Genomic DNA, 26,936 nt, shown 5'->3' on the forward strand with positions numbered 1-26,936 from the left:
GAGAAGTAGTTGGTGAACCAGGTGAGGCAGTCATTTGAGAGACCCAGGCTATTGAGTCTGCCGATAAGAATGTGGTGATTGACAGAGTCGAAAGCCTTGGCCAGGATTGATGAAGACGGCTGCACAATACTGTCTTTTATCGATGGCAGTTAAGATATCGTTTAGAACCTTGAGTGTGACTGAGTTACATGATGAACAGTCAAGTCTTAAAATCAAGGCATGTAACATGTAACAATGACAGTACGCTTGCAATATTCTGAGTATCCCAAATGGAATAATAATAACACTTCCCTGTTTATCCCAAATTATATTGATTGATTGGCAGAAAAGTGGCCACCACTTGACATTATGTAGTATTTTGTATAGATCAGTGATGTCCCACACATTTTCCCTGAAAGTACTTTTTGAAAGTGATAAGAGACAATCACAAAAAGATCACAAAGAGACTATCACAACAATAACAATCTACTGTAGATTAAACCTGCGGTTTAAGGGGACTTCGCTATTGTTGTCAATACTTATAGATTTGTTTTTTTTTCATTCATTATCATTCATTTTATACTGATTTCTGATTTATCATAAAGGGCTAGGATCCCATTTTTCTATGTTACAGTCCATGTGTTGTGCTTGGGATATACTTCGGATTTTTTTCATGAAACTTCCCCAGAGTTGGATGAACTCGTGCATACCATTTTTAGGAAGTTGCTAAGTAGCGTTAGAGCAATTTCTAACTAGCAATTAACTAACTAATTAATTAATTAAGTAACCAGCGCAATGACTGGAAGTCAATGGGGACAGATAGCATGCAAGCTGTTCCTGTAGACTTCTAGTCATTGGACTAATACCTGTTAGCGTTGGCTCACGAAACTACCTCTAACTTCCTTTATTCTGGACGCAGAGACATGCAATGGTATCCACAAGTTCATCGGACTCTGGGGAAGTAAAATAGATCAAAGGGCTTCATTAAGTGTACGTGTATTCCTTTAAATTGTCTTTTTTTAATTTTCTTTTTTATAAAATATTGTTGCATGAATGTGTTTTACACTTATGTATAGGGAACCTTTATTGTGAAATTCCCACCTTGAGGAAAAACGTGACACGGAAGTGATCCTGAAACAGTTCCTTAGTTACTGTGTATGACTTTGTGTTTGGGGTAACTAGTGACGACCCAACAATTGCAGTTCCGTTAAATACCCTGGCCAGCGTTGAACCGGCCTATGGTCCGTCACGTGACACGGGGGGTGTGGGGCAGTCTGGTTCCAAAACGAATGCTATCGTTTTTTACCCGCTGCAAACTACGAAAACCCGGGCGCCCAGGCCAGTTTAAGAGAATCCCCTCATTCAGTGAAACATGTTGTTTTAGCAACAAACTACCTTCTTGACAAACAAGATCAAACCAACTGAGGTCTTAAAGATTAAATAGCTAACGTTAGCATACAGCTAGCTAGTTGTTTTTCATGAGATAGCAGGATATTTCTTGCAGCTTTAGCTAAATCACGTTTTCCCTAGAAAGATAAAGTGGGCTGGGTGAGCTAGCTGACGTTAGCTTATTCAAAACCAGAGATAACCAAGGTAACATTGATTTGTATGGCAAGGCGTTTTGTCTAAGACAAATAGCAACAGTAGCTTGCAAATTAAACTAGCTTGGCTATCTAACTAAGCTATTCACATGGCTGGCATCTCAAAATAACTTTTTCATTTCCAGGAATGGCAGATAAAGACTTCAGCACAACACTGGCTTACACCAAGAGCCCGAAGACGTCGAGGAGAACAACTTTTCAGGTAGCTATAAACTGCTTATTCAACACCTGTTTTTTTTTACTGTCTCTGCTCAGCACCCATGCCTAACGTAGTCGTTATATGCCTAACTGCCTATACCCACATGAAAAAATACTATAGTATACTATGATATAAATACTACAGTATTCACTGTAGTATTTTTGCTGTATTTACTGTATACTGTAGTATTTACAGTTAATTATAGTATAAATACTGTAGTAAAATAACTAGTATAGTAAATAATGTAATGTTTTTGCAGATTGTAGTTTACTGTAGTGTTTTTGCTGATGTTACTGTAGTATTTACTATAGTGTTTTTGTTTTATTATCTTTGACATAGAAGTGGTGGCATTCTCCTTGAGGAAACCTACTGGAGTTGTTAAGTTTTTAAATATTAACAACTTCATAGATAAGAACACTATAACAATATGGCAGAAAATGAAACGTATTCTACAAGAATACGGGCTCCCGAGTGGTGCAGCGGTCTAAGGCACTGCATCTCAGTGCTAGATGCGTCACTACAGACCCTGGTTCGATTCCAGGCTGTTTCACAACCGGTCGTTATTGGGAGTCCCATAAGGCGGCACACAATTGGCCCAGAGTCGTTAGGGTTTGGCCGGGGTAGGCCATCATTATAAAAATAAAAAAACAAGCAATATCAGTTCCTAAAAACACAACCTTAAGGAACAATCCTTGGATAAATTTGTCCACATGGAGAACTAAAGGCATAGAAACCCTAAATGAGTTGTTAACACGAAATACATGTATTTCCATGACACAATTAAAAACTAATTATGGACTAACCAATGTCGATAGTTTCAAATACATGCAACTTAACATATCTTACATATCTTAAAATTTCGATTTGAAATCTTTTGGACATCAGAACTATCTTAAGGGAATCTTATTTGAGTCAGAAAATGATTTTTTTTATATGATAGGGAAGATATCCAACTGACAGTCTCCTCGAAAAAAATATAAACTATTGTAACCAAGAACTGATGTTGGCACAAGAATGTTGGAACATAACAAAATTACAGTTATCGAAAATGTACAGTTAATCCAGTATAAGCAAATGTATTATACAAAAGAGACAGTGCTTGACTTGGGATGAAATATGTCCAGGAGCTGTCTTTTTCCATGTCGATCCATTAGAAAATGTTCACCAAAATTCACAAATGACATTATGCAATAGAGACTTCTGATTATTCACTGTTAAGGATTTATACACATTTTCCATGACTTTTAACCAAATTTGAATGACTATTATTATAGTCTAATGAACAAGTAAGCATTATTGACACTGGAAGGCTGTTGTGCCTGATCCCATCCGATGAGAAGTATTTCTGTCTTAAATAAAGCCCTTTTGTGGGGAATAAGTCATTCTGATTGGCTGGGCCTGGCTCCCTAGTGGGTGGGCCTACGCCCTCCCATGGCTGTGCCCCTGCCCAGTCATGTGAAATCCATAGATTAGGGCCTAATGAATCTATTTCAATTGACTGATCTACTTACATGAACTGTAACTCAGAAAAATCTTTGAAACTGTTGCGTTTATATTATTTAGGCTATCTACAGTGCCGGTGGAAAGGCGACAACGACACCAATACAAAAAATTGCTACAAGTTATGTTTTGAATTGGCTATCTAGTTTGTCTGTTGTCTGTCATTATTTCATACCTGCTGCTGAAATGTCGCACTCTCTCTCCTCTGGCAATGGCCCACTCACATTAGTGAACCTGTGTTATTTTGTTTGTTTTTTCGCATGTACATAATGTTGCTGCTACCGTCTCTTATGACCGAAAAGAGCTTCTGGACATCAGAACAGCGATTACTCACCTTGAACTGGACAAATCATTTTTCTTTAATGAGTCGGATGAGATGGATTTACTCGAGACACCCGACAAGGCCCTCATCCCCGTCATTCGCAGGAGGAAAAGAAGGAGATATCGTGGACGACGGTCCGGGTGCTTTGTAAAGTTGCCAAGAGGGTAATCTACCTTTACTATCGGTCCTATTAGCCAACGTACAATTAATCGATAATAAAATAGACGAACTACGAGCATGTATATCCTAACAACGGGACATTAATAACTGTAATATCTTATGTTTCACCGAGTCGTGGCTGAATGACAACATGATTAACATACAGCTGGCGGGTTGTAAAGCTTTTTCGGGCAGGATAGAACAGCGGCCTCTGGTAAGACAAGGGGCAGCCTATGCATACTTGTCAACAACAGCTGGTGCACAAACTCTAAGGAAGTCTCGAGGTTTTGCTCGCCTGAGGTAGAGTATCTCATGATAAGCTGTAGACCACACTATCTAACTAGAGTTTTCATCTGTATTTTCCGTATGTCTACATACCACCATAGACCGATGCTGGTACTAAGACCACACTCATTGAGCTGTATACGGCCATAAGCAAAGAGGAAAACGCTCATCCTGAGGTGGCGCTCCTAGTGGCCGGGGACTTTATTGCAGGGAAACTCAAATCAGTTTTACCTAATTTCTATCAGCAAGTTAAATGTGCAACCAGAGGGGAAAAAAACTAGACCACCTTTACTCCACACTCAGAGACACGTACAAAGCTCTCACTCACCCTCCATTTGGCAAATCTGACCATTTTATCCTCTTGATTCCTGCTTACAAGCAATAACTAAAGCAGGAAACAGACTGGAATATGTTCCGGGATTCTTCCTATGGCATTGAGGAGTACACCATATCAATCACTGGCTTCATCCCCCCAATTTGTTTTTATTTTATTTTACCTTTATTTAACTAGGCAAGTCAGTTAAGAACACATTCTTATTTTCAATGACGGCCTAGGAACAGTGGGTTAACTGCCTTGTTCAGGGGCGGCAAGACAGATTTTTACCTTGTCAGTTCGGGGATTCGATCTTGCAACCTTTCGGTTACAAGTTCAATGCTCTAACCACCAGGCTATCTGCCGCCCCAATAAGTGCATCAATGACGTAGTCCCCACAGTGACTTTATGTACATACCCCAACCAGAAGCCATGGATTACAGGCAACATCCACACTGAGCTAAAGGGTAGAGTTGCTGCTTTCAAGGAGTGGGACTCTAACCCGGAAGCTTATAAGAAATCCCGCTATGCCCTCTGACAAACCATCAAACAGGCAAAGCGTCAATACAGGACTAAGATTGAACCGTACTACACCGGCTCTGTCGCTCGTCGGATGTGGCAGGGCTTGCAAACAATTACAGACTACAAAGGGTAGCACAACCACGAGTTGCCCAGTAACACAAACCTACCAGACGAGCTAAATTGCTTCTATGCTCGCTTCGAGGCAAGTAACACTGAAACATGCATGAGAGCACCAGCTCTTCTGGACGACTGTGTGATCACGTTCTCTGTAGCCGATGTGAGTAAGACCTTAAAACAGGTCAACATTCACAAGGCCGCAGGGCCAGACAGATTTCCAAGATGTGTACTTCGAGCATGCACTGACCAACTGACAAGTTTCTTCACCTGTCCCTGACTGAGTCTGTAATACCAACATGTTTCAACAGAGTACCATTGTCCCTTTGCCCAAGAACACTAAGGTAACCTGCCTAAATGACTACCGACCCGTAGCACTCACGTCTGTAGCCATGAAGTACTTTGAAAGGCTGGTCATGGCTCACGCCAACACCATTATCCCAGAAACCCTAGACCCACTCCAATTTGCATACCGCCCCAACAGATCCACAGATGCCATCTCTATTGCACTCAACACTGCCCTTTCCCACCTGGACAAAGGAGAATATTGTGGACTATAGTAAAAGAAAGACCGAGCACGCCCATATTCTCATCGACGGGCTGTAGTGGAGCAGGTTGAGAGCTTCAAGTTCCTTGGTGTCCACATCACCGACAAACTAACATGGTCCAAGCACACCAAGACAGTTGTGAAGAGGGCACGACAAAACCTATTCCCCCTCAGGAGACTGAAAGATTCTACAGCTGCACCATTGAGAGCATCCTGATGGGTTGCATCACTGCCTGGTATGGCAACTGCTCGGCCCTCGACCGCAAGGCACTACAGAGGGTTGTGCGTACGGCCCAGTACATCACTGCGGCCAAGCTTCCTGCCATGCAGGACCTCTATACCAGGCGTTGTCAGAGGAAGGCCCTATAAATTGTCAAAGACTCCAGCCACCCTAGTCATAGACTGTTCTCTCTGCTACCGCACGGCAATCGGTACCGGAGCACCAAGTCTCGGTCCAAGAGGCTTCAAAACAGCTTCTACCCCCAAGCCTTAAGACTCCTGAACAGCTAATCAAATGGCTACCCAGACTATTTGCATTGCCTCTCCACCCCCTCTTTTTTTTACGCTGCTGCTATTCTCTGTTATCTATGCATAGTCACTAACTCTACCTACATGTACATATACCCCAATTACCTCGACTAACCGATGCCCCTGTAGATTGACTCTGTATTGGTACCCCCTGTATATAGCCTCGCTATTGTTATTTTACTGCTGCTCTTTAATTATTTGTTACTTCTATTTGTAAAAATTTTTTGGGTATTTTTCTTAACTGCATTGTTGGTTAAGAGCTTGTAAGTAAGCATTGCACTGTAAGGTCTGCAACTGTTGTATTCGGCGCATGTGACAAATAAAATTTGATTTGAAATTCACAAATTCTACAGCACATTGGCAGTCACGTCTTAAGTGTAAATTAATAATCCATGCTTTCTGGGAATGGTATAAATTCCAGAAGTTGTGTGGGCGGAGCTAGAAAGTTGGCTGTCAGAAATATCACTATGTAAATTTACTTTTCATCCATTTGTCTGCATATTTCAAGAAATGCCATATGGGGGTGTAGTGAGATACACGATGGGTTGGACGATTCTCTTCTCATAACTCATCTTGAAAAAAATGTATACTCAAAACATGGAAAACAATCTGCCATCATTAACACAATGGAAAAATCAAATTCATTATTATTTAAATATTGAAAGTACTTGTGCTATGGAGAGAAACAAAATGGTGCAGTTTCAGGCCATGTGGCAGAAAGTGATGTGTGGGGGGGGGGGGGGGGGGGAGTGTGCTCGTGGGTCTGGGCAGGAGTGATGTAGTTGATGTTTGTATGATGTTGTCGTTTGTATGTTTATTGTTTAAAAAAAATGTAAGAACCTACTGGAGAAATACTAAAAGAGCAAATTTTCCATAACCTGTAGGTGGGAAGGACTGGGATCTAAACAGATAGTTAAGAGCTTCTGCTCTTTTCGATGACCTGTAGGGAACACAATATATGGTCTACACTTGGCATGTATGTAAGTTTCTCACTTATGGGTGGCACAAATTGGGATATGCGGGAGGGGAATGGACAGGGTAGGCCTTTATGCAAATTGGATACCATAGTATTTACAATACAAGTGTTGTGTTTTTGACCGGACTGTAGTGTTTTTGCGGACATTACTGTAGTTTTACTACAGTGTTTTTTGAGTGGATAATACTGTAGTATTTACTGTAGTATTCTACAGTATACTCCACTTTACTACAGAATTGTAGTAAGTACTGTAGTATTCTATGGTAAACTGTAGTATTTTTTCATGAGGTTAAGTCATAGGCTAGAACAAAGAGAGCCTACCTTTCATCTGTGGCTTGAAGGTATAGGTCTAGGTATAGGCTTAGCTTAGTAAACGCAACTCCATTATAGGCCCACATCTCAATGGAGTTGCAATGAGTGTCTGTGGAGTGTACTGCTATCAGTCAATACTTCTAAAAATGTACATTATTTAATGCTTACCTTGTACCTATGTTTGTCCTGTGTAACTTTAAGCTTTTCTTTGGGTGCTGAAATAAAAGTTGCATTTTACACAAAAACTATGAATTCTGACAACTATGAAACAATCAGGATAAGCACAGGTACACAGTAAGCATCACAAAATTGATATTTATAGAAGTATTGAGTGGTACAACACGTTTCTGGCGGCCTTCTTCCATTACACAAAGGTGTTCGGAGCATGCTAGATAGCTAATTAGCACTAGTGGTTCCTCTGTCTTTCTTCCATAAACACAGGCTGTAACATGGCGATATGGCCATGTGGGAACACAAACCATAACCCTATAAAGGTGTATAGTATTTTTTTTTTTTTTAATTTTTTTTTAAAGGAGTGGTTCTGCAGGTGGGGACCACAGACCACTTCTCAGTTCCTATGCTTCCTGGCTGATATTTTGGTCACTTTTGAATGCTGGCGGTGCTTTCACTCTAGTGGTAGCATGAGACGGAGTCTACAACCCACACAAGTGGCTCAGGTAGTGCAGCTCATCCAGGATGGCACATCAATGCGAGCTGTGGCAAGAAGGTTTGCTGTGTCTGTCAGCGTAGTGTCCAGAGCATGGAGGCGCTACCAGGAGACAGGCCAGTACATCAGGAGATGTGGAGGAGGCCGTAGGAGGGCAACAACCCAGCAGCAGGACCGCTACCTCCACCTTTGTGCAAGGAGGAGCAGGAGGAGCACTGCCAGAGCCCTGCAAAATGACCTCCAGCAGGCCACAAATGTGCATGTGTCTGCTCAAACGGTCAGAAACAGACTCCATGAGGGTGGTATGAGGGCCCGATGTCCACAGGTGGGGGTTGTGCTTACAGCCCAACACCGTGCAGGACGTTTGGCATTTGCCAGAGAACACCAATATTGGCAAATTCGCCACTGGCGCCCTGTGCTCTTCACAGATGAAAGCAGGTTCACACTGAGCACGTGACAGACGTGACAGAGTCTGGAGACGCCGTGGAGAACGTTCTGCTGCCTGCAACATCCTCCAGCATGACCGGTTTGGCGGTGGGTCAGTCATGGTGTGGGGTGGCATTTCTTTGGGGGGCCACACAGCCCTCCATGTGCTCGCCAGAGGTAGCCTGACTGCCATTAGGTACCGAGATGAGATCCTCAGACCCCTTGTGAGACCATATGCTGGTGCGGTTGGCCCTGGGTTCCTCCTAATGCAAGACAATGCTAGACCTCATGTGGCTGGAGTGTGTCAGCAGTTCCTGCAAGAGGAAGGCATTGATGCTATGGACTGGCCCGCCCGTTCCCCAGACCTGAATCCAATTGAGCACATCTGGGACATCATGTCTCGCTCCATCCACCAATGCCACGTTGCACCACAGACTGTCCAGGAGTTGGCAGATGCTTTAGTCCAGGTCTGGGAGGGGATCCCTCAGGAGACCATCCGCCACCTCATCAGGAGCATGCCCAGGCGTTGTAGGGAGGTCATACAGGCACGTGGAGGCCACACACACTACTAAGCCTCATTTTGACTTGTTTTAAGGACATTACATCAAAGTTGGATCAGCCTGTAGTGTGGTTTTCCACTTTAATTTTGAGTGTGACTCCAAATCCAGACCTCCATGGGTTGATAAATTGGATTTCCATTGATTATTTTTGTGTGATTTTTGTTGTCAGCACATTCAACTATGTAAAGAAAAAAGTATTTAATAAGATTATTTCTTTCATTCAGATCTAGGATGTGTTGTTTAAGTGTTCCCTTTATTTTTTTGAGCAGTATATATACAAAAAGGAAAACAAAGAGGTAGAGTGCTGTATATCTAGGCCTCTATTTTCAGCTGGTGCTAAGTAGACGCAAGTGTCAAATGCACGTTGGTTTTGCAATTTTGTCATTTTCCAGCCCCAACGCCAAGTATGGTAATTTACCTGTCTAACATCAGCACGCTTGCGCTGAGGTGGGAGGGGTGGTAATATTTGAGGTGTCCTTACAATGAAGCTCAAAAGGGACAATTTCAAGCAGCGGTAATGAGAAGTTAAGACCCACAAAAAGCAGGTCTTAACGTAGCGCAGTTGATAATGGCATGGATTTTGAGAGCGGAAGCGCAGCCTATCCAGCCATGGCGCACAGTGCCCATGGATGGAGAGATGTGCCTTTTGTGCCGGTGAATCTCGTATTTAGAAACATAACAAAACAATTGGTTTCCCCCCATTTTTCTTTAATTTGATTAAAAACCAAACATTGCCTATCCTCCCCTTAATCAAGGCTGATTTAGCAGTATCACATAGGTGCGTCTTTTTTTATCCTGGCCATTAGACAGAAGTAGCCTATGAACAAAAGGGTTATAAAATGGTCTACTGAGAGTGCTTTGAAATACACTGAGTGTACAAAACATTAAGGACACCTTCCTAATATTGAGTTGCACCCCCCCTTTCTTAGGATGAGCTGGAGGCAGCTGTTTCTGCTAGAGCAAGTAAAAAAAAGACTGACCAATACTCCTACTCAGAACACTTTGACGAAGATGGTAAGACGTTAGTCATACTAATGAGTGGCACATACATCAATCACTCGAAATCTGAACTTCAGTGATCTTAAATCCCCCCTAATACACATTTACATTTACATTTAAGTCATTTAGCAGACGCTCTCTCCAGAGCGACTTACAAATTGGACAATATCAGTTCATATTGGCCAGCTACATTTTACATTAGGCAACACTGTTATAAGTTGACCACCAAATTACTGACGGATGTGTTTGTAATATTTTCCTAGATGTGTTGAAAGAACTTCTCAATTCAAGAAAAAAGAGAATCGATACCTTCAAGGCGGGAAAGAAGAAAGCCAAGATCAACGACTTCAACCTGTCGGATGACGAGGAGGAAAGCGAAAGGCCGACGAGAGTGTCGTTCATGAAGACGCGAAAGGCCACTTCCCCCTTACAAGATTTGGCGACACCTGACCCACATAAAAATGAACAAACAGACGGCTTTATTGGAGGTAGCAGCGACCAGAAGGATTCGGACTCCTTACACTCACTGCACTTTAAAAACCCTCACCAAGACTACACAGAATCCTCGGCATCACAGAACAGTCAGTTGAAATCTCTTTCCCTACCCTCGCAACCAAGTCAAAAAGAATCCCCATTGCAATCAACTTCGGAGAACAACAGCCATTGGGATTCTCCCTTGCCCCTGACATCTAATGGTGGTCTGTTGGAAACCCCATTGCCCTTGCCGTCTGAAAATAGTGTGGAGAGCAAAGAATCGGGGACTGGAGGAAAAGGAAAACTAGCTACTCCACTGCCACTCATCAGATGTGCATCCTTGACAGGTTTCTCTAAATCCCCTTCAATTCATTGCTTGTTCCTGTCATTAATATGCACAATGTTATGTATGATGTATTTGATATGGTCATGACACAATTTGGGCGACATTGATTCATTGTTATCTTATTCGTGTCAGCTATCATATCTGTTTGTAGCTATAGTCTTAGGAATTATTAGGTATTATTGCCTAATCCCTTCCCCATTCAGACAGCGTTGTCGAGAATGAGCCACCCAGACCCAAACCCAGGCAGAGGACCCTGAGGGTGAGCAGTCAAACCGAGGCGGAGCCTGTCGCCGTGGACAAGGAAACTCCTAGCAGACCCCCCACCTCCTCTGTGTCTATCTCCCTTTCCTCTATTGACCAGGGTGAAATGGCAAGCACCCCCACTACTTCATCCTCTAGCAAAACATCTGCCAGGAGTCATAGTCGACAAGTGAGTAACGTGATACTTTGACCTGGACCAGAAACGGGTAACTTGGTGCCAGTTTTGTTTGTGCCATCTTGCCAACTCCTATTGTTTTTGTCAGATGGGCATTGTTGCTTGGCTTGACTATGACCATACAGTAGGAGTTGGCAAGACAGCAGACCTGGGGCCAGGCTAAGACATCATAGAATTTTAAAGAGATATACAGGTAACTCAAAATTAAAGAAACAATTTTATTAAATGAGGGATACAAAGTATATTGAAAGCAGGTGCTTCAACACAGGTGTGGAATTGACATTCCATCATGCTTAGGGTCATGTATGGGGCGGCAGGTAGCCTAGTGGTTAGAGAGTTGGACTAGTAACCGAAAGGTTGCAAGATAGAATCCCCGAGCTGACAAGGTAAAAATCTGTTGTTCTGCCCCTGAAGAGGGCAGTTAACCCACTGTTTCCTAGGCCGTCATTGAAAATAAGAATGTTCTTAACTGACTTGCCTATTTAAATAAAGGTAAAATAAAAAATAAATACAATGAATGTATAAAAATTGTCCACTATCTTTTCTACCATGGTGGGAAGGAGAGATCTCAGTGACTTTGAAAGAGGGGTGATTGTTTGGGCACGTTTGGCAGGAGCTACAGTGACAGACTGTTTCATGATATGCCATGGCCGTCTCAGTCACCAGAGATCAACCCAATCGAACACTTATGCATCACCGTCAACAAAACACTAAGTGATGAAATTTCTTGTGGAAGAATGGTTCCAGACACTTGTAGAATCTATGCCAAGGCGCATTGAAGCTGTTATGGCTGCTTATGGTGGCCCAACGACCTAATTAAGACACTGTTTGTTTCCTTTAATTTGGCATTTACCTGTAGATTATCCAAGAGTAGGGATAATAAAGATGTAGACTATCTATACTAGTGGTCAATTTCTATGACCCAGCTTCTAGTGCCTTGGGATAGGTATAAACAATATGGATTTTGAAAGTAGCTCTACCTTTGCTGCAGATGTACAGTGGGATTTTCACCATGTTGCTTATACCTGTCTCAGTCCTTTCAGATTGTCAGAAGTTCTTAAGGGTCGGGGTGCGAGGAATGGCCGTTCTTTTTTCAACTCCGATTTCTACTTATCACATCTGTCGCTATCGTAACACATTTGAGGAGAGGTCATAATAATCTGCGGCATATAGATCAGTTAGATAATGCAGACAATGTTGTAATGTTAGTCAAAAACAATGGCACCATCGATTAGCTGGCCCTTATCACAACCTTTGGATAATGACGATACGACAAAAAATGCACATTTCGGATTCACATTGGACAATAAAGTCATTGTATTTTTGTATTTCAACACAGGGCCCCGTAGGAGACCACAACATCTCATCTAAACTCCGCAAATCGTCCTCTTCAACTGTAGGTCGGCAGTCAAACTCGCTGTACAAATCTACTGACGGCACCTGGAGTAGAGGTAAGAAGAGCATGGGTGACATTTTCTGCACTTAAGTGTGCAAAGTAAAACAACCGATAGGCCTACATCCAGCTGCAAGTATTGTTAGCTATCTGTAATTTAAGCAGAAATAAACATTTGGGGCGGTTTCCCGGACACAGATTAAACCTAGTCCTAGACTTAAAAGCAAGTTTAGGTTGGTTTCCCAGGCCCAAACCTAGTCCACTGTACTAAAAAGCACGCTCAAGGGAGATTCTTTCAAAAGCATGCTTTTTAGTCCAGGCATAGATTTATTCTGGGTCTGGTTGGAAACTTCCCCTTAGTGTTTACCTCAGAGCCATATATAGAGAGAGTTAGGCCAGGTTTTAGAACAGCCGCCATGCTAGCGCCCATATAACCTTGAGAACTTTATTCTTGTAATATTGGTGATGCAATACAAGAGCGCCTCCGACAGTTCTCTATGAAATGACCCGCTGTAAACAAGGAAAACAGAGCAACGAGTTTAAGATTTTTTTTTTTTTATTGATTAGCATTCAGGATAATGTGTATCCAAGTCTGTACTGTGTTGTAGTGTCAACAGTGAAAGCATATCTGCTTTCACTGGACATCTTCATAGGTTTTGAAAACTATTAGAAATAAACTGCACAACGCAGAAGCATTAATTATCACTTAGCAAGGGCTATGGAGGAAAGGTGGCACTCAACACGTTCAGCCACATTGGCCTAACTCTCTATTTACATTGAGTGTACAAAACATTAGGAACACTTTCCTAATATTGAGTTGCAACCCCTTTTGGCCTCAGAACAGCCTAAATTTGTCAGGGCATGGACTCTACAAGGTGTCACAAGCTTCCACAGGGATGCTGGCCCATGTTGACTCCCAATATTTCCCACAGTTGTGTCAAGTTGGCTGGATGTCCTTTGGGTGGTGGACCATTCTTGATACACACATGATACTGTTGAGTGTGAAAAACCCAGCAACATTACAGTTCATGTCACACTAACCGGTGCGCATGGCACCTAGTACCATACCCCATTCAAAGGTACTTTTTTTTCTGCATTGGACCTTGGACCACAAACTGGTGCATCAGCCACCTACTAGCACACCCCGTTCAAAACGCATTTCAATATTTTGTCTTGTCTATGGCACACATACACAATCCATGTCTCAATTGTCTCAAAGCTTAAATATCCTTCTTTAACCTGCCTCCTCCCCTTCATCTACACTGATTTGAAGTGAATTTAACAAGTGATATCAATAAGGGCTCATAGCTTTCACCTGGATTCACCTGGTCAGTCTGTCAGGTTTTCTACTGTATATGACTCGTGTTTACCTGATGCACGCTATGCATTTGTGAGCTGCAGTATTCAAAAACAAATGTGAAAATATGAATTTGGACTTGATTCAATAGAACCTGCATTGCGATATTCACACAGCAGTTCTTTCCCTGTAAAAACCTAACAACAGTACTACTTGGTCCAGTACTACTACCCATCTCATAGGTATACATTTTTCAGATAGGTCATGTGTGTGCCCAGGCAGAAGGTTATTAACAAAGACACTGTGTAAACATTGCTATAGTGGGTTTAGTTGTGTAAGTTGTTTCAAGAAGGACAACATCCAACACATTCTAAAAACTCCATCTCTTTTTACAGATGGACATACTTCAGAAGACAGCAAGGCAAAGGATGGAAAATACTCCACATCATTTGAAGAATATCAAGTAAGTAATCTACAGTTTTTTAATTTGCTTTGTTATTGAGATGCCATCTGATTTGACTAAGAAATCTGATATTTTTGTATTGCCTATCGTATACCTAAAGTATTAGCTTCACCCCACTTTCTAATAATTTTGGAAACTAAACCATACTCACCAGTATAAAATTACATCCAAACAGAGTTGCAGGTTTCATTAAAGGCTCCATCCAGTAAAAATCATGTTATTTTTATAGACTGCATTGAGGGACATTTTGACCTAAAACTAAACTGAGCTATAACTTTCTCTTTCCTAAAACTCCTCACCACACTGTTTTAGCGAGTGGGATTTACAGAAAATGTGAGAGTGCATGATTGTGATAAGGTCCAGGAGTTTTCATGTAGGTGATTCATGCTGCTTCTTCTCAGGACGATTCAGAGGATCACCCAGATCATATAAGCAGACTCAGCCATGTGACTGAGAACTCTATCGACACCAGGTAAACACCATATTTCTCTCTACATTCATCTAAATCTTGCAGGGAAATCCTTCCTTTTCTATTTACCCATGGCCTCAAACTATATTATACTTTGCAAACTATAGGATAGTAGCAGGCTTCATGCAAAAAAATCTTCCATTATTGGTAGGTTAATAACTACTCTCTAGTACTGCAACATGATATTCCATTCTATTTTCAAATACTATGACATTGTTTGAAACGTAACTACTGCTTTTAATCAGGGCAAGGCGACCGGAAACATGACCGAATACAAACAGTGTAGCTATTCCCTCCGCAAGGCAATCAAACAAGCTTAAGCGTCAGTATAGAGACAAAGTAGAGTCTCAATTCAACGCCTCAGACGCAAGAGGTATGTGGCAGGGTCTACAGTCAATCACGGACTACAAAAAGAAAACCAGCCCCGTTGCGGACCACAATGTCTTGCTCCCAGACAAATTAAACAACTTCTTTGCTCGCTCTGACGACAATGCAGTGCCACCGACACTGCTCGCTACCAAAACCTGCGGACTCTCCTTCACCGCAGCCAACGTGAGTAAAACATTTAAATGTGTTAACCCTCGCAAGGCTGCCGGCCCAGACGGCATCCCTAGCCGCATCCTCAGAGCATGCACATACCAGCTGGCTGGTGTGTTTACGGACATATTCAATCAATCCCAGTCTATCCCAGTCTGCTGTTCCCACATGCTTCAAGAGGGCCACCATTGTTCCTGTTCCCAAGAAAGCTAAGGTAACTGAGCTAAATGACTATTAGTAGCACTCACTTCCGTCATCATGAAGTGCTTTGAGACTAGTCAAGGATCATATCACCTCCACCCTACCTGACACCCTAGACCCACTCCAATTTGCTTACCGCCCCAATAGGTCCACAGACGACGCAATCGCAATCACACTGCACACTGCCCTAACCCATCTGGACAAGAGGAATAGCTATGTAAGAATGCTGTTCATCGACTACAGCTCAGCCTTTAACACCATAGTACCCTCCAAACTCGTCATTAAGCTCGAGACCCTGGGTCTCGACCCCGCCCTGTGCAACTGGGTCCTGGACTTTCTGATGGGCCGCCCCCAGGTGGTGAGGGTAGGAAACATCTCCACCCACGCTGATCCTCAACACTGTGGCCCCACAAGGGTGCATTCTCAGCCCTCTCCTGTACTCCCTGTTCACCCATGACTGCGTATCCATGCACGCCTCCAACTCAATCAAGTTTGCAGATGACACTACAGTGGTAGGCTTGATTATCAACAACGACGAGACGGCCTACATTGAGGAGGTGAGGGCCCTCGGAGTGTGGTGTCAGGGAAATAACGTCACACTCAACGTCAAAACAAAGGAGATGATTGTGGACTTCTGGAAACAGCAGAGGGAGCACCCCGCTATCCACATCGACGGGACAGTAGTGGAAAAGGTGGAAAGTTTTAAGTTCCTCGGCGTACACATCACGGACAAACTGAAATGGTCCACCCACACAGACAGCGTAGTGAAGAAGGCGCAACAGCGCCTCTTCAACCTCAGGAGGCTGAAGAAATTTGTCACGGGAAACACTCACAAACTTCTACAGATGCACAATCGAGAGCATCCTGTCGGGCTGTATCACCGCCTGGTAGGGAAACTGCTCCACCCACAACCGCAAGGCTCTCCAGAGGGTAGTGAGGTCTGCACAACGCATCACCGGGGACAAACTACCTGTCCTCCAGGACACCTACACCACCCGATGTCACAGGAAGGCCAAAAAGATCATCAAGGACAACAACCACCCGAGCCACTGCCTGTTCACCCCGCTATCATCCAGAAGGCGAGGTCAGTACAGGTGCATCAAAGCTGGGACCGAGAGACTGAAAAACAGCTTCTATCTCAAGGCCATCAGACTGTTAAAGAACCGTCACTAACATTGAGTGGCTGCTGTCAACATACAGACTCAAATCTCTAGCCACTTTAATAATTACAAATTGGATGTAATAAATGTATTGTCATGACGTTGGCCTGTGGGTAAGGTTTATGACCCCCTCCCCCATAAATACCTTTCTCCCTTCCCCTCTCTGACCCTACTGAAGGACTTGAATAGCCTGTGTTAAATATAGAGAGTCTGGGAACATCAAACAAATGGGGAAAAGGAACCATATTTTGGTAATAAAACCAGTTGGAAATATGCTTGAGAACGTAATGAGTATGTATGTCAGTTCGTTGTTATCTGAGACATTATGACTGATGACAGGACAACATAAACTGTACCTGCGAAAGTATACACCCTCTAGTTATCAGAGTCACATGGAATTGTTATGCAATTGAAATGTTTGATATTGAAATTGTTTGTTAGGAGATTAAATGTAATTTTAGCTTCCAAATGAGAGATTTGGGTTTTCATAAGGAAAGTGCCCTGCTTGATCAGTGGCCCACCCCTGTGAAGAGGAGGGGTTATAAATGATGAAACACATCCTTCCCCCCTCTCCACTATATAAGCCTTTGACGAAAAGATAACCAGGTTGTTCCAGTACGGGAGGTCTGCAGCCTCTACGTTAGAAGGACACACATGTCAACTAAACCATATCAAGTACAGAACTAAGCCAACCTCGGCGTGAGCTTTGATGGCGAATGGTATGAACTTTGAGCTTATTCACTACAGAAGTGATACTTCCTAGCCGTTGAGTTAGCAGCGGCCGCTGTAGACGTGGGCTAGGAAAGGACGGACGACGGATCCAGTCTAACAGACGGACGAAGATACCACCACCTATCCAATTTACCACCAGAGACATTCTTAAGAGTTTACAGGAAGATCTGTTGGCCAACCCGGCCAGCATCTACGACCAATCTACCGAAGCGCAGCTCAGAGTAAATATTTATTGCATTTTCCTTTTCCAAATGGGCGGTAATTTAGAATGCATAAGATAATGTATTTATGATAGCCTAGCTGCTGTTTCTCTGTTCCTAAATCTTCCCGCTCTTTCATTCAAGCCCAACTCCCTTTACTTTGTGTAACCAGCCATGATACAGGTTCCGTCCACCAGGACGTTTTCTGTATGACATCATTTGTATTCTGTGTATATGTAATTCTGTGTGATTAGTTTAGGTATTTAGTAAATAAATAATTAAACCCAATTTTGTATTGCTGATTCAACTTGTTAGCCAGGGTTCGTGAAGATAGCCAAGAATTTACAACTTTCATTATGAGACTGAAAATAAGATAAGGGTTAATATTGACTGCTATCGATGTAAAATATTACTAAGTATTTTAAGAGTTTATTCGGAAGATAACGGCTCTATAAACGTTCTTCCGTGGTGCCCCGACTTTCTAGTTAATTACATTTACATGATTAGATGAATCGGGTAATATTAATTACAGAGAAATCATTTTATAAGTTAGCATGTCATATCACTTAATCCGGCATAACCAAACCCACGACAGTATCACTAGTCACTTTAAACAACGCCACTTCATATAATGTTTACCTACCCTACATTACTCATCTCATATGTATATACTGTACTCTATACCATCTACTGCATCTTGCCTATGCCGTTCGGCCATCACTCATCCATATATTTATATATATTCTTATTCATTCCTTTACACTTGTGTGTATAAGGTAGTTGTTGTGAAATTGGTAGATTACTTGTTAGATTACTTGTTAGATATTACTGCATGGTTGGAACTAGAAGCACAAGCATTTCGCTACACTCGCATTAACATCTGGTAACCATGTGTATGTGACCAATACAATTAGATTTGATAACTACAAGAAATGCATGGGGATCATTTTCATTTCTGGTAAACCTTGGTCATTCCTATTTTCTTTTTATTTCCTTAGGCCCTCAAGTTCTCTGACAAAAAGCTCCCGAAAGTCGCAGAGTGTGTGTTCGTACACAGCAGAGTCCAAATACTTGGGGTCGCTGAAAGTTCTGGATCGTAAAGTGCAGCTAAAGGAAGCAGAGCCCGGATCTGCAGATTCTCTCAGGGCGGCCATATACCAGGTATGGGCAGGATTTGGTTGGATGACTTTGATTGGATGACTTTGTAGATATGCATAATTGTGATAAGGGGCAGGAGTTTTCCCTGACCATGTGTCCTGAGCAGAAAACCTTTGGGCCCTATGCAGAATATATGAGAAAGATGAAATGGTATCTTTTGTGTCTCCGTTGTGATTATTAATTTACGATACAGTCCATTCGGAAAGTATTCAGATCCCTTGATCCCTTTTCCACATTTTGTTACATTACAACTTTATTCTAAAATGGATTAAATAGTTTTTCCCCCTCATCATTCTACACACAATACCCCATAATGACAAAGCAGAAAAAAATGTTTTATACATTTTTGCAAATGTATAAAAATGAAATGCAAACGGAAATATAACATTTACATAAGTATTCAGACCTTTTACTCAGTACTTTGTTGAAGCACCTTTGGCAGCGATTGCAGCCTGGAGTCTTCATGGGTATGACGCTACAAGCTTGGCACACCTGTATTTGGGGAGTTTCTCCCATTCTTCTCTGCAGATCCTCTCAAGCTCTGTCAGGTTGCACAGCTATTTTCAGGTCTCTCCAGAGATGTCCTTGGGAGACTTGTCCTGAAGCCACTCCTGCGTTTTCCTGTTGGAAGGTGAACCTTTGCCCCAGTCTGAGGTCCTGAGTGCTTTTGAGCAGGTTTTCATCAAGTATCTCTCAGTACTTTGCTCTGTTCATCTTTCCCTTGATCCTGACTAGTCTCCCAGTCCCTGCCGCTGAAAAACATCCCCACAGCATGATGCTGCTACCACTATGCTTCACCGTAGGGATGGTGCCAGGTTTTTTCCAGACGTGGCGCTTGGCATTCAGGCCAAGGAGTTCAATCTTGGTTTCATCAGACCAGAGAATCTTGTTTCTCATGGTCAGAGTCCTTTAGGTGCCTTTTGGCAAACTCCAAGCAAAGTGGTTTCTGTCTGGCCACTCTATCATAAAGGCTTGATTGGTGGAGTGCTGCAGAGATGGTTGTCCTTCTGGAAAGTTCTCCCATCTCCACAGAGGAACTCTGAAGCTCTGTCAGAGTGACCATCGGGTTCTTGGTCACCTCCCTGACAAAGGCCCTTCTCCCGTGATTGCTCAGTTTGGCCGGGTGGCCAGCTCTAGGAAGAGTTTTGGTGAATCCAAACTTCTTCCATTTAAGAATGATGGAGGCCACTGTGTTCTTGGGGACCTTCAATGCTGCAGACATTTTTTGGTACCCTTTCCCAGATCTGTGCCTCGACACAATCCTGTCTCAGAGCTTTACGGACAATTCCTTCGACCTCATGGCTTGGTTTTTGCTCTGACATGCATTGGCAACTGTGGGATCTTCTATAGACAGGTGTGTGCCTTTCCAAATAATGTTCAATCAATTAAATTTACCACCGGTGACTCCAAGTTGTAAAAACATCCAACTCAAGGATGATCAATGGAAACTAGATGCACCTGAGCTCAATTTCGGGTCTCATATCAAAGGGTCTGAATACTTATGTAAATAAGGTACCTGTCTTTTATTTTCAATACATTTGCAAAAAAAAAACAACCTGTGTTCGCTTTGTCTTTATGGGGTAATTGTCTATAGATTGATGAGGAACATTCTTTATTAAACCCATTTTAGAATAAGGCTGTAACATAACAAAATCTTTAAAAAGTAAAAAAAAAAATACTTTCCGAATGCACTGTATCTACCTTACCTCATCACTGTGTGTGTGTGTGTGTGTGTGTGTGTGTGTGTGTGTGTGTGTGTGTGTGTGTGTGTGTGTGTATATATATATATATCAAACATTTATTTATTTATATATATGTTTGTTATATATATATATATATATATATATATATATATATATATATATATATATAGACATCTAAAAACTTGTTAAATGTGACTGTTTGTCTTAGTTTGATGAGGTGTACCATAACCATTTTCTGAAAATAACAGGAATGGCTGAAAAAAAAAAGGGAGAAGTTGCAAGAGACAATGCAAACAAAGAAAGAGGAACAAACATTAAAGGAAGAGAAGAGGAGAAAGGTAAAGGTGAAAATGTTGGCACTGCATATTAAAAGTTTTTAAAGATTCTCTGTTTCAAAATTAACAATTGTGTACATTTATTTACAGAATAATATTTCTATAATCAATTTATAAAATTTGTAAAAAATTATTCAGATAGTTGAATGGACACTATTGAGATTATTTATTTTAAGAATGACCTTTCCGCCCAAAGTATGTATTATAAATAACTTAAACTACAAATGCAGCTGTTTTAGGTCCTGTAGGTCTTAAGAGCACCTCATGTATTAATAGTAAACGATACAAGAAGAAAACAGCTAATCATCAAATAACACATTATTACCTCTGTCCACAGGATGAGCAAGCTAAGATAGACGACGCCAAGGCCTCTTATGAGGCTTGGAAAGAAAAGAAAACCGAAGTCATCAAAGCAAAAGTCAAAGAAAAGCAAGATGTGATCAAAAAGAAGCAAAGAGAAATTTATGAACAAGAAGAGAAAAAGGAATCTGCTAAAAAGGTATATACACTGAGTGTACAGAACATTTAAGAACACCTGCTCTTTCCATAACATTTACTGACCAGATAAATCCAGGTGAAACCTATGATCCGTTCTTGTATGTCACTTGTTAAATCCACTTCAATCCGTGTAGATGAAGGGGAGGAGACAGGTTAAAGAAGGATTTTTAAGCCTTGAGACAATTGAGACATGGATTGTGTATGTGTGCCATGGGCAAGACAAAATATTGAAGTGCGTTTTGAATGGGGTGTGCTAGTAGGTGGCTGATGCACCAGTTTGTGGTCCAAGGTCCAATGCAGCCCTTTTTATCTCAATATAAAATCATTTCTGGGTGACAATTAAGTACCCAGGTCAGAAAGCTTCTTAGCAAAGAGCAACATTCTGGGAGGGGTCTGAGTGGGGAGAGGAAAGCTGAAAACTAGGTGTTATTGGCATAGAGGTTTGGAACTCTTTCTTATTGGTCTAATAACTAATTTACCGACTGGTGATGTCAGGCCAAAACTCCATCCCACCAAAACAGGCTGAAATTTCAGGCAGTCTTTTCAAACCTCTCTTACACTAAAAGTGCATTATCATAATTTTCTCAATTCCACAGTATTATTCCAACCTGGTAGTGTGGAAATGTGTATATATAAAACACAGTCAAATTGCATTTTTGATTGCGCTGGGCCTTTAAGTAGTTATTAAGTTTTACAGAATATATCTCAATGCATTATCTGCATTTATGCAAACATTATCTGCGTTTATTCATATCTTTATGAATGTATGTCCCTGCAGGTTTTTGAAAAGTGGAAGCAGGGTCATGATGAACTTCTCAAAGAGAAATACAGGAAACAGAAGGAGGTTGAAAATAAACAAAAACAGAAGAAAGAAGAGACGGAAGAGGAGAGAAAGAGAGATTCCTTATCTGCCATTTCTAATTGGTGAGAGCATCAAATGGTGGTCCTTGGTGGCCCAATTGGTTAAGGCGTGGCACTAGCAACGTCAAGGTCGTGGGTTCAATTCCTGCAGAGATCACATAAACATATTAAAATGTATGCAGACTACTATAGACTGTCACTTGGGTAAATGTGTCTGCTAAGTGGCATATTATTTTTCAAACATCAGTGGGAGATCTTTTTTAAAGTAACAAGCTTTGATGAAAGCTCTTTAAAATCACAGATAGAAATGTATTGGTCAGTTACACTAGAGGACGTTACGGTATTGGCATAGATACAGGATATGATTGAATCAAAACTATACAATTGCTTTTTTTCTTCCCCTGGAAATTACATAGGAATGAAAGGAAGAAGGATGTTGTCCATGAAAAAGTGAAAATGGAGCGTCGGAAAGAGAAGATCAAAGAGGAGGAGGAGAGATATGAAAAAGAAGAGAAGGATAGGATGGCCTTGGAGATGTATGAAAAATGGCTGGTATGTACACTACCGTTCAAAAGTTTGGGGTTACTTCGAAATGTCCTTGTTTTTGAAAGAAAAGCAAATTTTTTGTAAATGACTATTGTAGCTGGAAACTACAGATTTTTTATGGAATATACAGTGCCTTGCGAAAGTATTCAGCCCCCTTGAACTTTTCAACCTTTTGCCACATTTCAGGCTTCAAACATAAAGATATAAAACTGTAATTTTTTGTGAAGAATCAACAACAAGTGGGACACAATCATGAAGTGGAACGAAATTTATTGGATATTTCAAACTTTTTTAACAAATAAAAAACTGAAGTTAATACTTTGTAGCGCCACCTTTTGCTGCGATTACAGCTGTAAGTCGCTTGGGGAATGTCTATCAGTTTTGCACATCGAGAGACTGACATTTTTGCCCATTCCTCCTTGCAAAACAGCTCGAGCTCAGTGAGGTTGGATGGAGAGCGTTTGTGAACAGCAGTTTTCAGTTCTTTCCACAGATTCTCGATTGGATTCAGGTCTGGACTTTGACTTGGCCATTCTAACACCTGGATATGTTTATTTGTGAACCATTCCATTGTAGATTTTGCTTTATGTTTTGGATCATTGTCTTGTTGGAAGACAAATCTCCGTCCCAGTCTCAGGTCTTTTGCAGACTCCATCAGGTTTTCTTCCAGAATGGTCCTGTATTTGGCTCCATCCATCTTCCCATCAATTTTAACCATCTTCCCTGCCCCTGCTGAAGAAAAGCAGGCCCAAACCATGATGCTGCCACCACCATGTTTGACAGTGGGGATGGTGTGTTCAGGGTGATGAGCTGTGTTGCTTTTACGCCAAACATAACGTTTTGCATTGTTGCCAAAAAGTTCGATTTTGGTTTCATCTGACCAGAGCACCTTCTTCCACATGTTTGGTGTGTCTCCCAAATGGCTAGTGGCAAACTTTAAATTACAGTTTTTATGGATACCTTTAAGAAATTGCTTTCTTCTTGCCACTCTTCCATAAAGGCCAGATTTGTGCAGTATACGACTGATTGTTGTCCTATGGACAGAGTCTCCCACCTCAGCTGTAGATCTCTGCAGTTCATCTAGAGTGATCATGGGCCTCTTGGCTGCATCTCTGATCAGTCTTCTCCTTGTATGAGCTGAAAGTTTAGAGGGATGGCCGGGTCTTCGTAGATTTGCAGTGGTCTGATACTCCTTCCATTTCAATATTATCGCTTGCACAGTGCTCCTTGGGATGTTTAAAGCTTGGGAAATCTTTTTGTATCCAAATCCGGCTTTAAACTTCTCCACAACAGTATCTCGGACCTGCCTGGTGTGTTACTTGTTCTTCATGATGCTCTCTGCGCTTTAAACGGACCTCTGAGACTATCACAGAGCAGGTGCATTTATACGGAGACTTGATTACACACAGGTGGATTCTATTTGTCATCATTAGTCATTTAGGTCAACATTGGATCATTCAGAGATCCTCACTGAACTTCTGGAGAGAGTTTGCTGCACTGAAAGTAAAGGGGCTGAATAATTTTGCACGCCCAATTTTTCTGTTTTTTATTTGTTAAAAAAGTTTGAAATATCCAATGCCTTTCATTCCACTTCATGATTGTGTCCCACTTGTTGTTGATTCTTCACAAAAAATTACAGTTTTATATCTTTATCTTTGAAGCCTGAAATGTGGCTAAAGGTCGAAAAGTTCAAGGGGGCCGAATACTTTTGCAAGGCACTGTATAGGCGTACAGAGGCCCATTATCGGCAACCATCACTCCTGTGTTCCAATGGCACGTTGTGTTAGCTAATCCAAGTGTATCATTTTAAAAGGCTAATTGAAAACCCTTTTGCAAGTATGTTAGCACAGCTGAAACAGTTGTCCTGATTAAAGAAACAATGAAATTGGCCTTTAGAATAGTTGAGTATCTGGAGCATCAGCATTTGTGGGTTCGATTACAGGCTCAAAATGGCCAGATACAAAGACCTTTCTTCTGAAACTCGTCAGTCTTTTCTTGTTCTGAGAAATGAAGGCTATTCCATGCGAGAAATTTCCAAGAAACTGAAGATCTCGTACAACGCTGTGTACTACTCCCTTCACAGAACAGAGCAAACTGGCTCTAACCAGAATAGAAAGAGGATTGGGAGGCCCCGGTGCACAACTGAGCAAGAGGACAAGTACATTAGAGTGTCTAGTTTGAGAAACAGACGCCTCACAAGTCCTCAACTGGCAGCTTCATTAAGGAGTACAGAGTTGCAGAGTTGCAAAGAAAAAGCCATATCTCAGACTGGCCAATAAAAAGATGGGCAAAAGAACACAGACACTGGACAGAGGAACTCTGCCTAGAAGGCCAGCATCCCGGAGTCGCCTCTTCACTGTTGACGTTGAGACTGGTGTTTTGCGGGTACTATTTAATGAAGCTGCCAGTTGAGGACTTGTGAAGTGTCTGCTTCTCAAACTAGACACTCTAATGTACTTGTCCTCTTGCTCAGTTGTGCACCGGGGCCTCCCAATCCTCTTTCTATTCTGGTTAGAGCCAGTTTGTACTGTTCTGTGAAGGGATGTTGATGTTATTTTAATGGACAAAAGAATTAGCTTTTCTTTTAAAAACAAGGACATTTCTAAGTAACCCTAAAATTTTGAACGGTAGTGTATGCACACAGACCACATTTAAGCAGCTTTATAGTCCCAGTCGGTATTCACGTAATAATAAGGAGTTCCCCTCGACCATGCCCACAAATTGGGGAAAACCAACATTCTTTCCTATTGACCCCCTTGTAAATGAGGCAAATTTGGCGTCAATTGTTTTGTTATACAGAAATAACAAATCAAATTTTATTGGTCACATACACATATTTAGCAGATGTTATTGCCGGTGTAGCAAAATGCTTGTGTTCCTTACGCCAACAGTGCAGTAGTATCTAACAATTCACAACAATAGAGAAATCTAAAAGTAAAAGGATGGAATTAAGAAATATATAAATATTAAGATGTGCAATGTTGGAGTGGCATTGACCAAAATACAGTAGAATACAGTATACACTGCATTCGGAAAGCATTCAGACCCCCAGACTTTTTCCACATTTTGTTACGTTACAGCATTTTTTCTGAAATTGATGTTTATATATATATATATATATATATATATATATATATATATAATTTTTTTTTATCAATAGTGAAGACATCAAAACTATGAAATATCACATATGGAATCATGTAGTAACCAAAAGTGTTAAACAAATCAAAATATGTTGTATATCTTCAAAGTAGCCACCCTTTGCCTTGAAGACAGCTTGAAGTAAAACATTTATTTTTTTACACTTTACATTGACAAATTCAAGTCACTTTCTGAATTTACTGACTTCAATTCGAATTGAACCCAACCCGCCATGTTGAAAATTACATTTTCTGCCAATTGAGCTACTATGTTGTCTGCAATTATCCTACAGAGAAGGAAAGAACGCCAACAGACAAGACAGAGGAAGGAGAGACAGATACAAGCTATTCTACAAGACGATCCACCTCCCCCTTGGAGTCCACCTAGTAAAACTGTGCCTTTTGGAAAATAATCCCTACACAGCCTATGGATTTATGTTGCTAAATATGGAGTTTGCATATTTAGATTGTTTTTATCATGACTGAAATTGTGTTATTTCTGAAATTGTATAAAATTCAATAGAATGATTTTTGGAATTCTGTGTACTTTGTGGTTTTATTGGGTTTTCTGTATTGAAATGTAATCTTGCATGACACATTTCTTCATGACTTCATACATGGAGAAACTCAACACAGAGCCATACATACTATGTATGTACAGTACACACTTTTGTGTGATATGTGTGTGGACACCCCTTCAAATGAGTAGATTTGGCTATTTCAGACACACCGTTGCTGACAGGTGTGTATGGCTCTGCAGTCTCCATAGACAAACATTGGCAGTAGAAAGGCCTTACTGAAGAGCTCAGTGGCTTTCAACTTGGCATTATCATAGGATGCCACTTTTCCAACAAGTCAGTTTGTCAAATTTCTGCCCTGCTGAAGCTGCCCGGTCCACTGTAAGTGCTGTTATTGTGAAGTGGAAACGTCAAGCAGCAACAACTGCTCAGCTGCAAAGTGGTAGGCCATTGAAGCTCA

The 26,936-nt window shown here is 41.5% G+C and overlaps 1 protein-coding gene across 3 annotated transcripts; it reads left to right on the top strand.

The window, feature by feature from the left end:
• Positions 1-950: 950 nt before the first annotated feature.
• Positions 951-26,495, top strand: map9 (microtubule-associated protein 9). Of its 3 annotated transcripts, none has more exons than XM_029750169.1 (14): positions 951-969; positions 1,706-1,782; positions 9,940-10,024; positions 10,273-10,830; positions 11,033-11,259; positions 12,605-12,716; positions 14,351-14,418; positions 14,820-14,890; positions 18,716-18,878; positions 20,827-20,916; positions 21,251-21,412; positions 22,190-22,335; positions 22,689-22,824; positions 26,252-26,495. In XM_029750169.1, exons 2-14 carry the CDS (start codon positions 1,708-1,710, stop codon positions 26,369-26,371), a joined length of 2,013 nt encoding a protein of 670 aa, XP_029606029.1. In that variant the 5' UTR covers positions 951-969; positions 1,706-1,707; the 3' UTR covers positions 26,372-26,495. The 3 variants fall into 3 exon arrangements, with proteins under 3 accessions (XP_029606029.1, XP_029606028.1, XP_029606027.1); XM_029750168.1 differs by lacking the exon at positions 951-969 and adding an exon at positions 1,213-1,572; XM_029750167.1 differs by lacking the exon at positions 951-969 and adding an exon at positions 1,213-1,405.
• Positions 26,496-26,936: the final 441 nt, after the last annotated feature.

The sequence above is a fragment of the Salmo trutta genome, chromosome 4 (genome assembly GCF_901001165.1).
Source record: "Salmo trutta chromosome 4, fSalTru1.1, whole genome shotgun sequence".
Lineage (NCBI taxonomy): Eukaryota > Metazoa > Chordata > Actinopteri > Salmoniformes > Salmonidae > Salmo > Salmo trutta.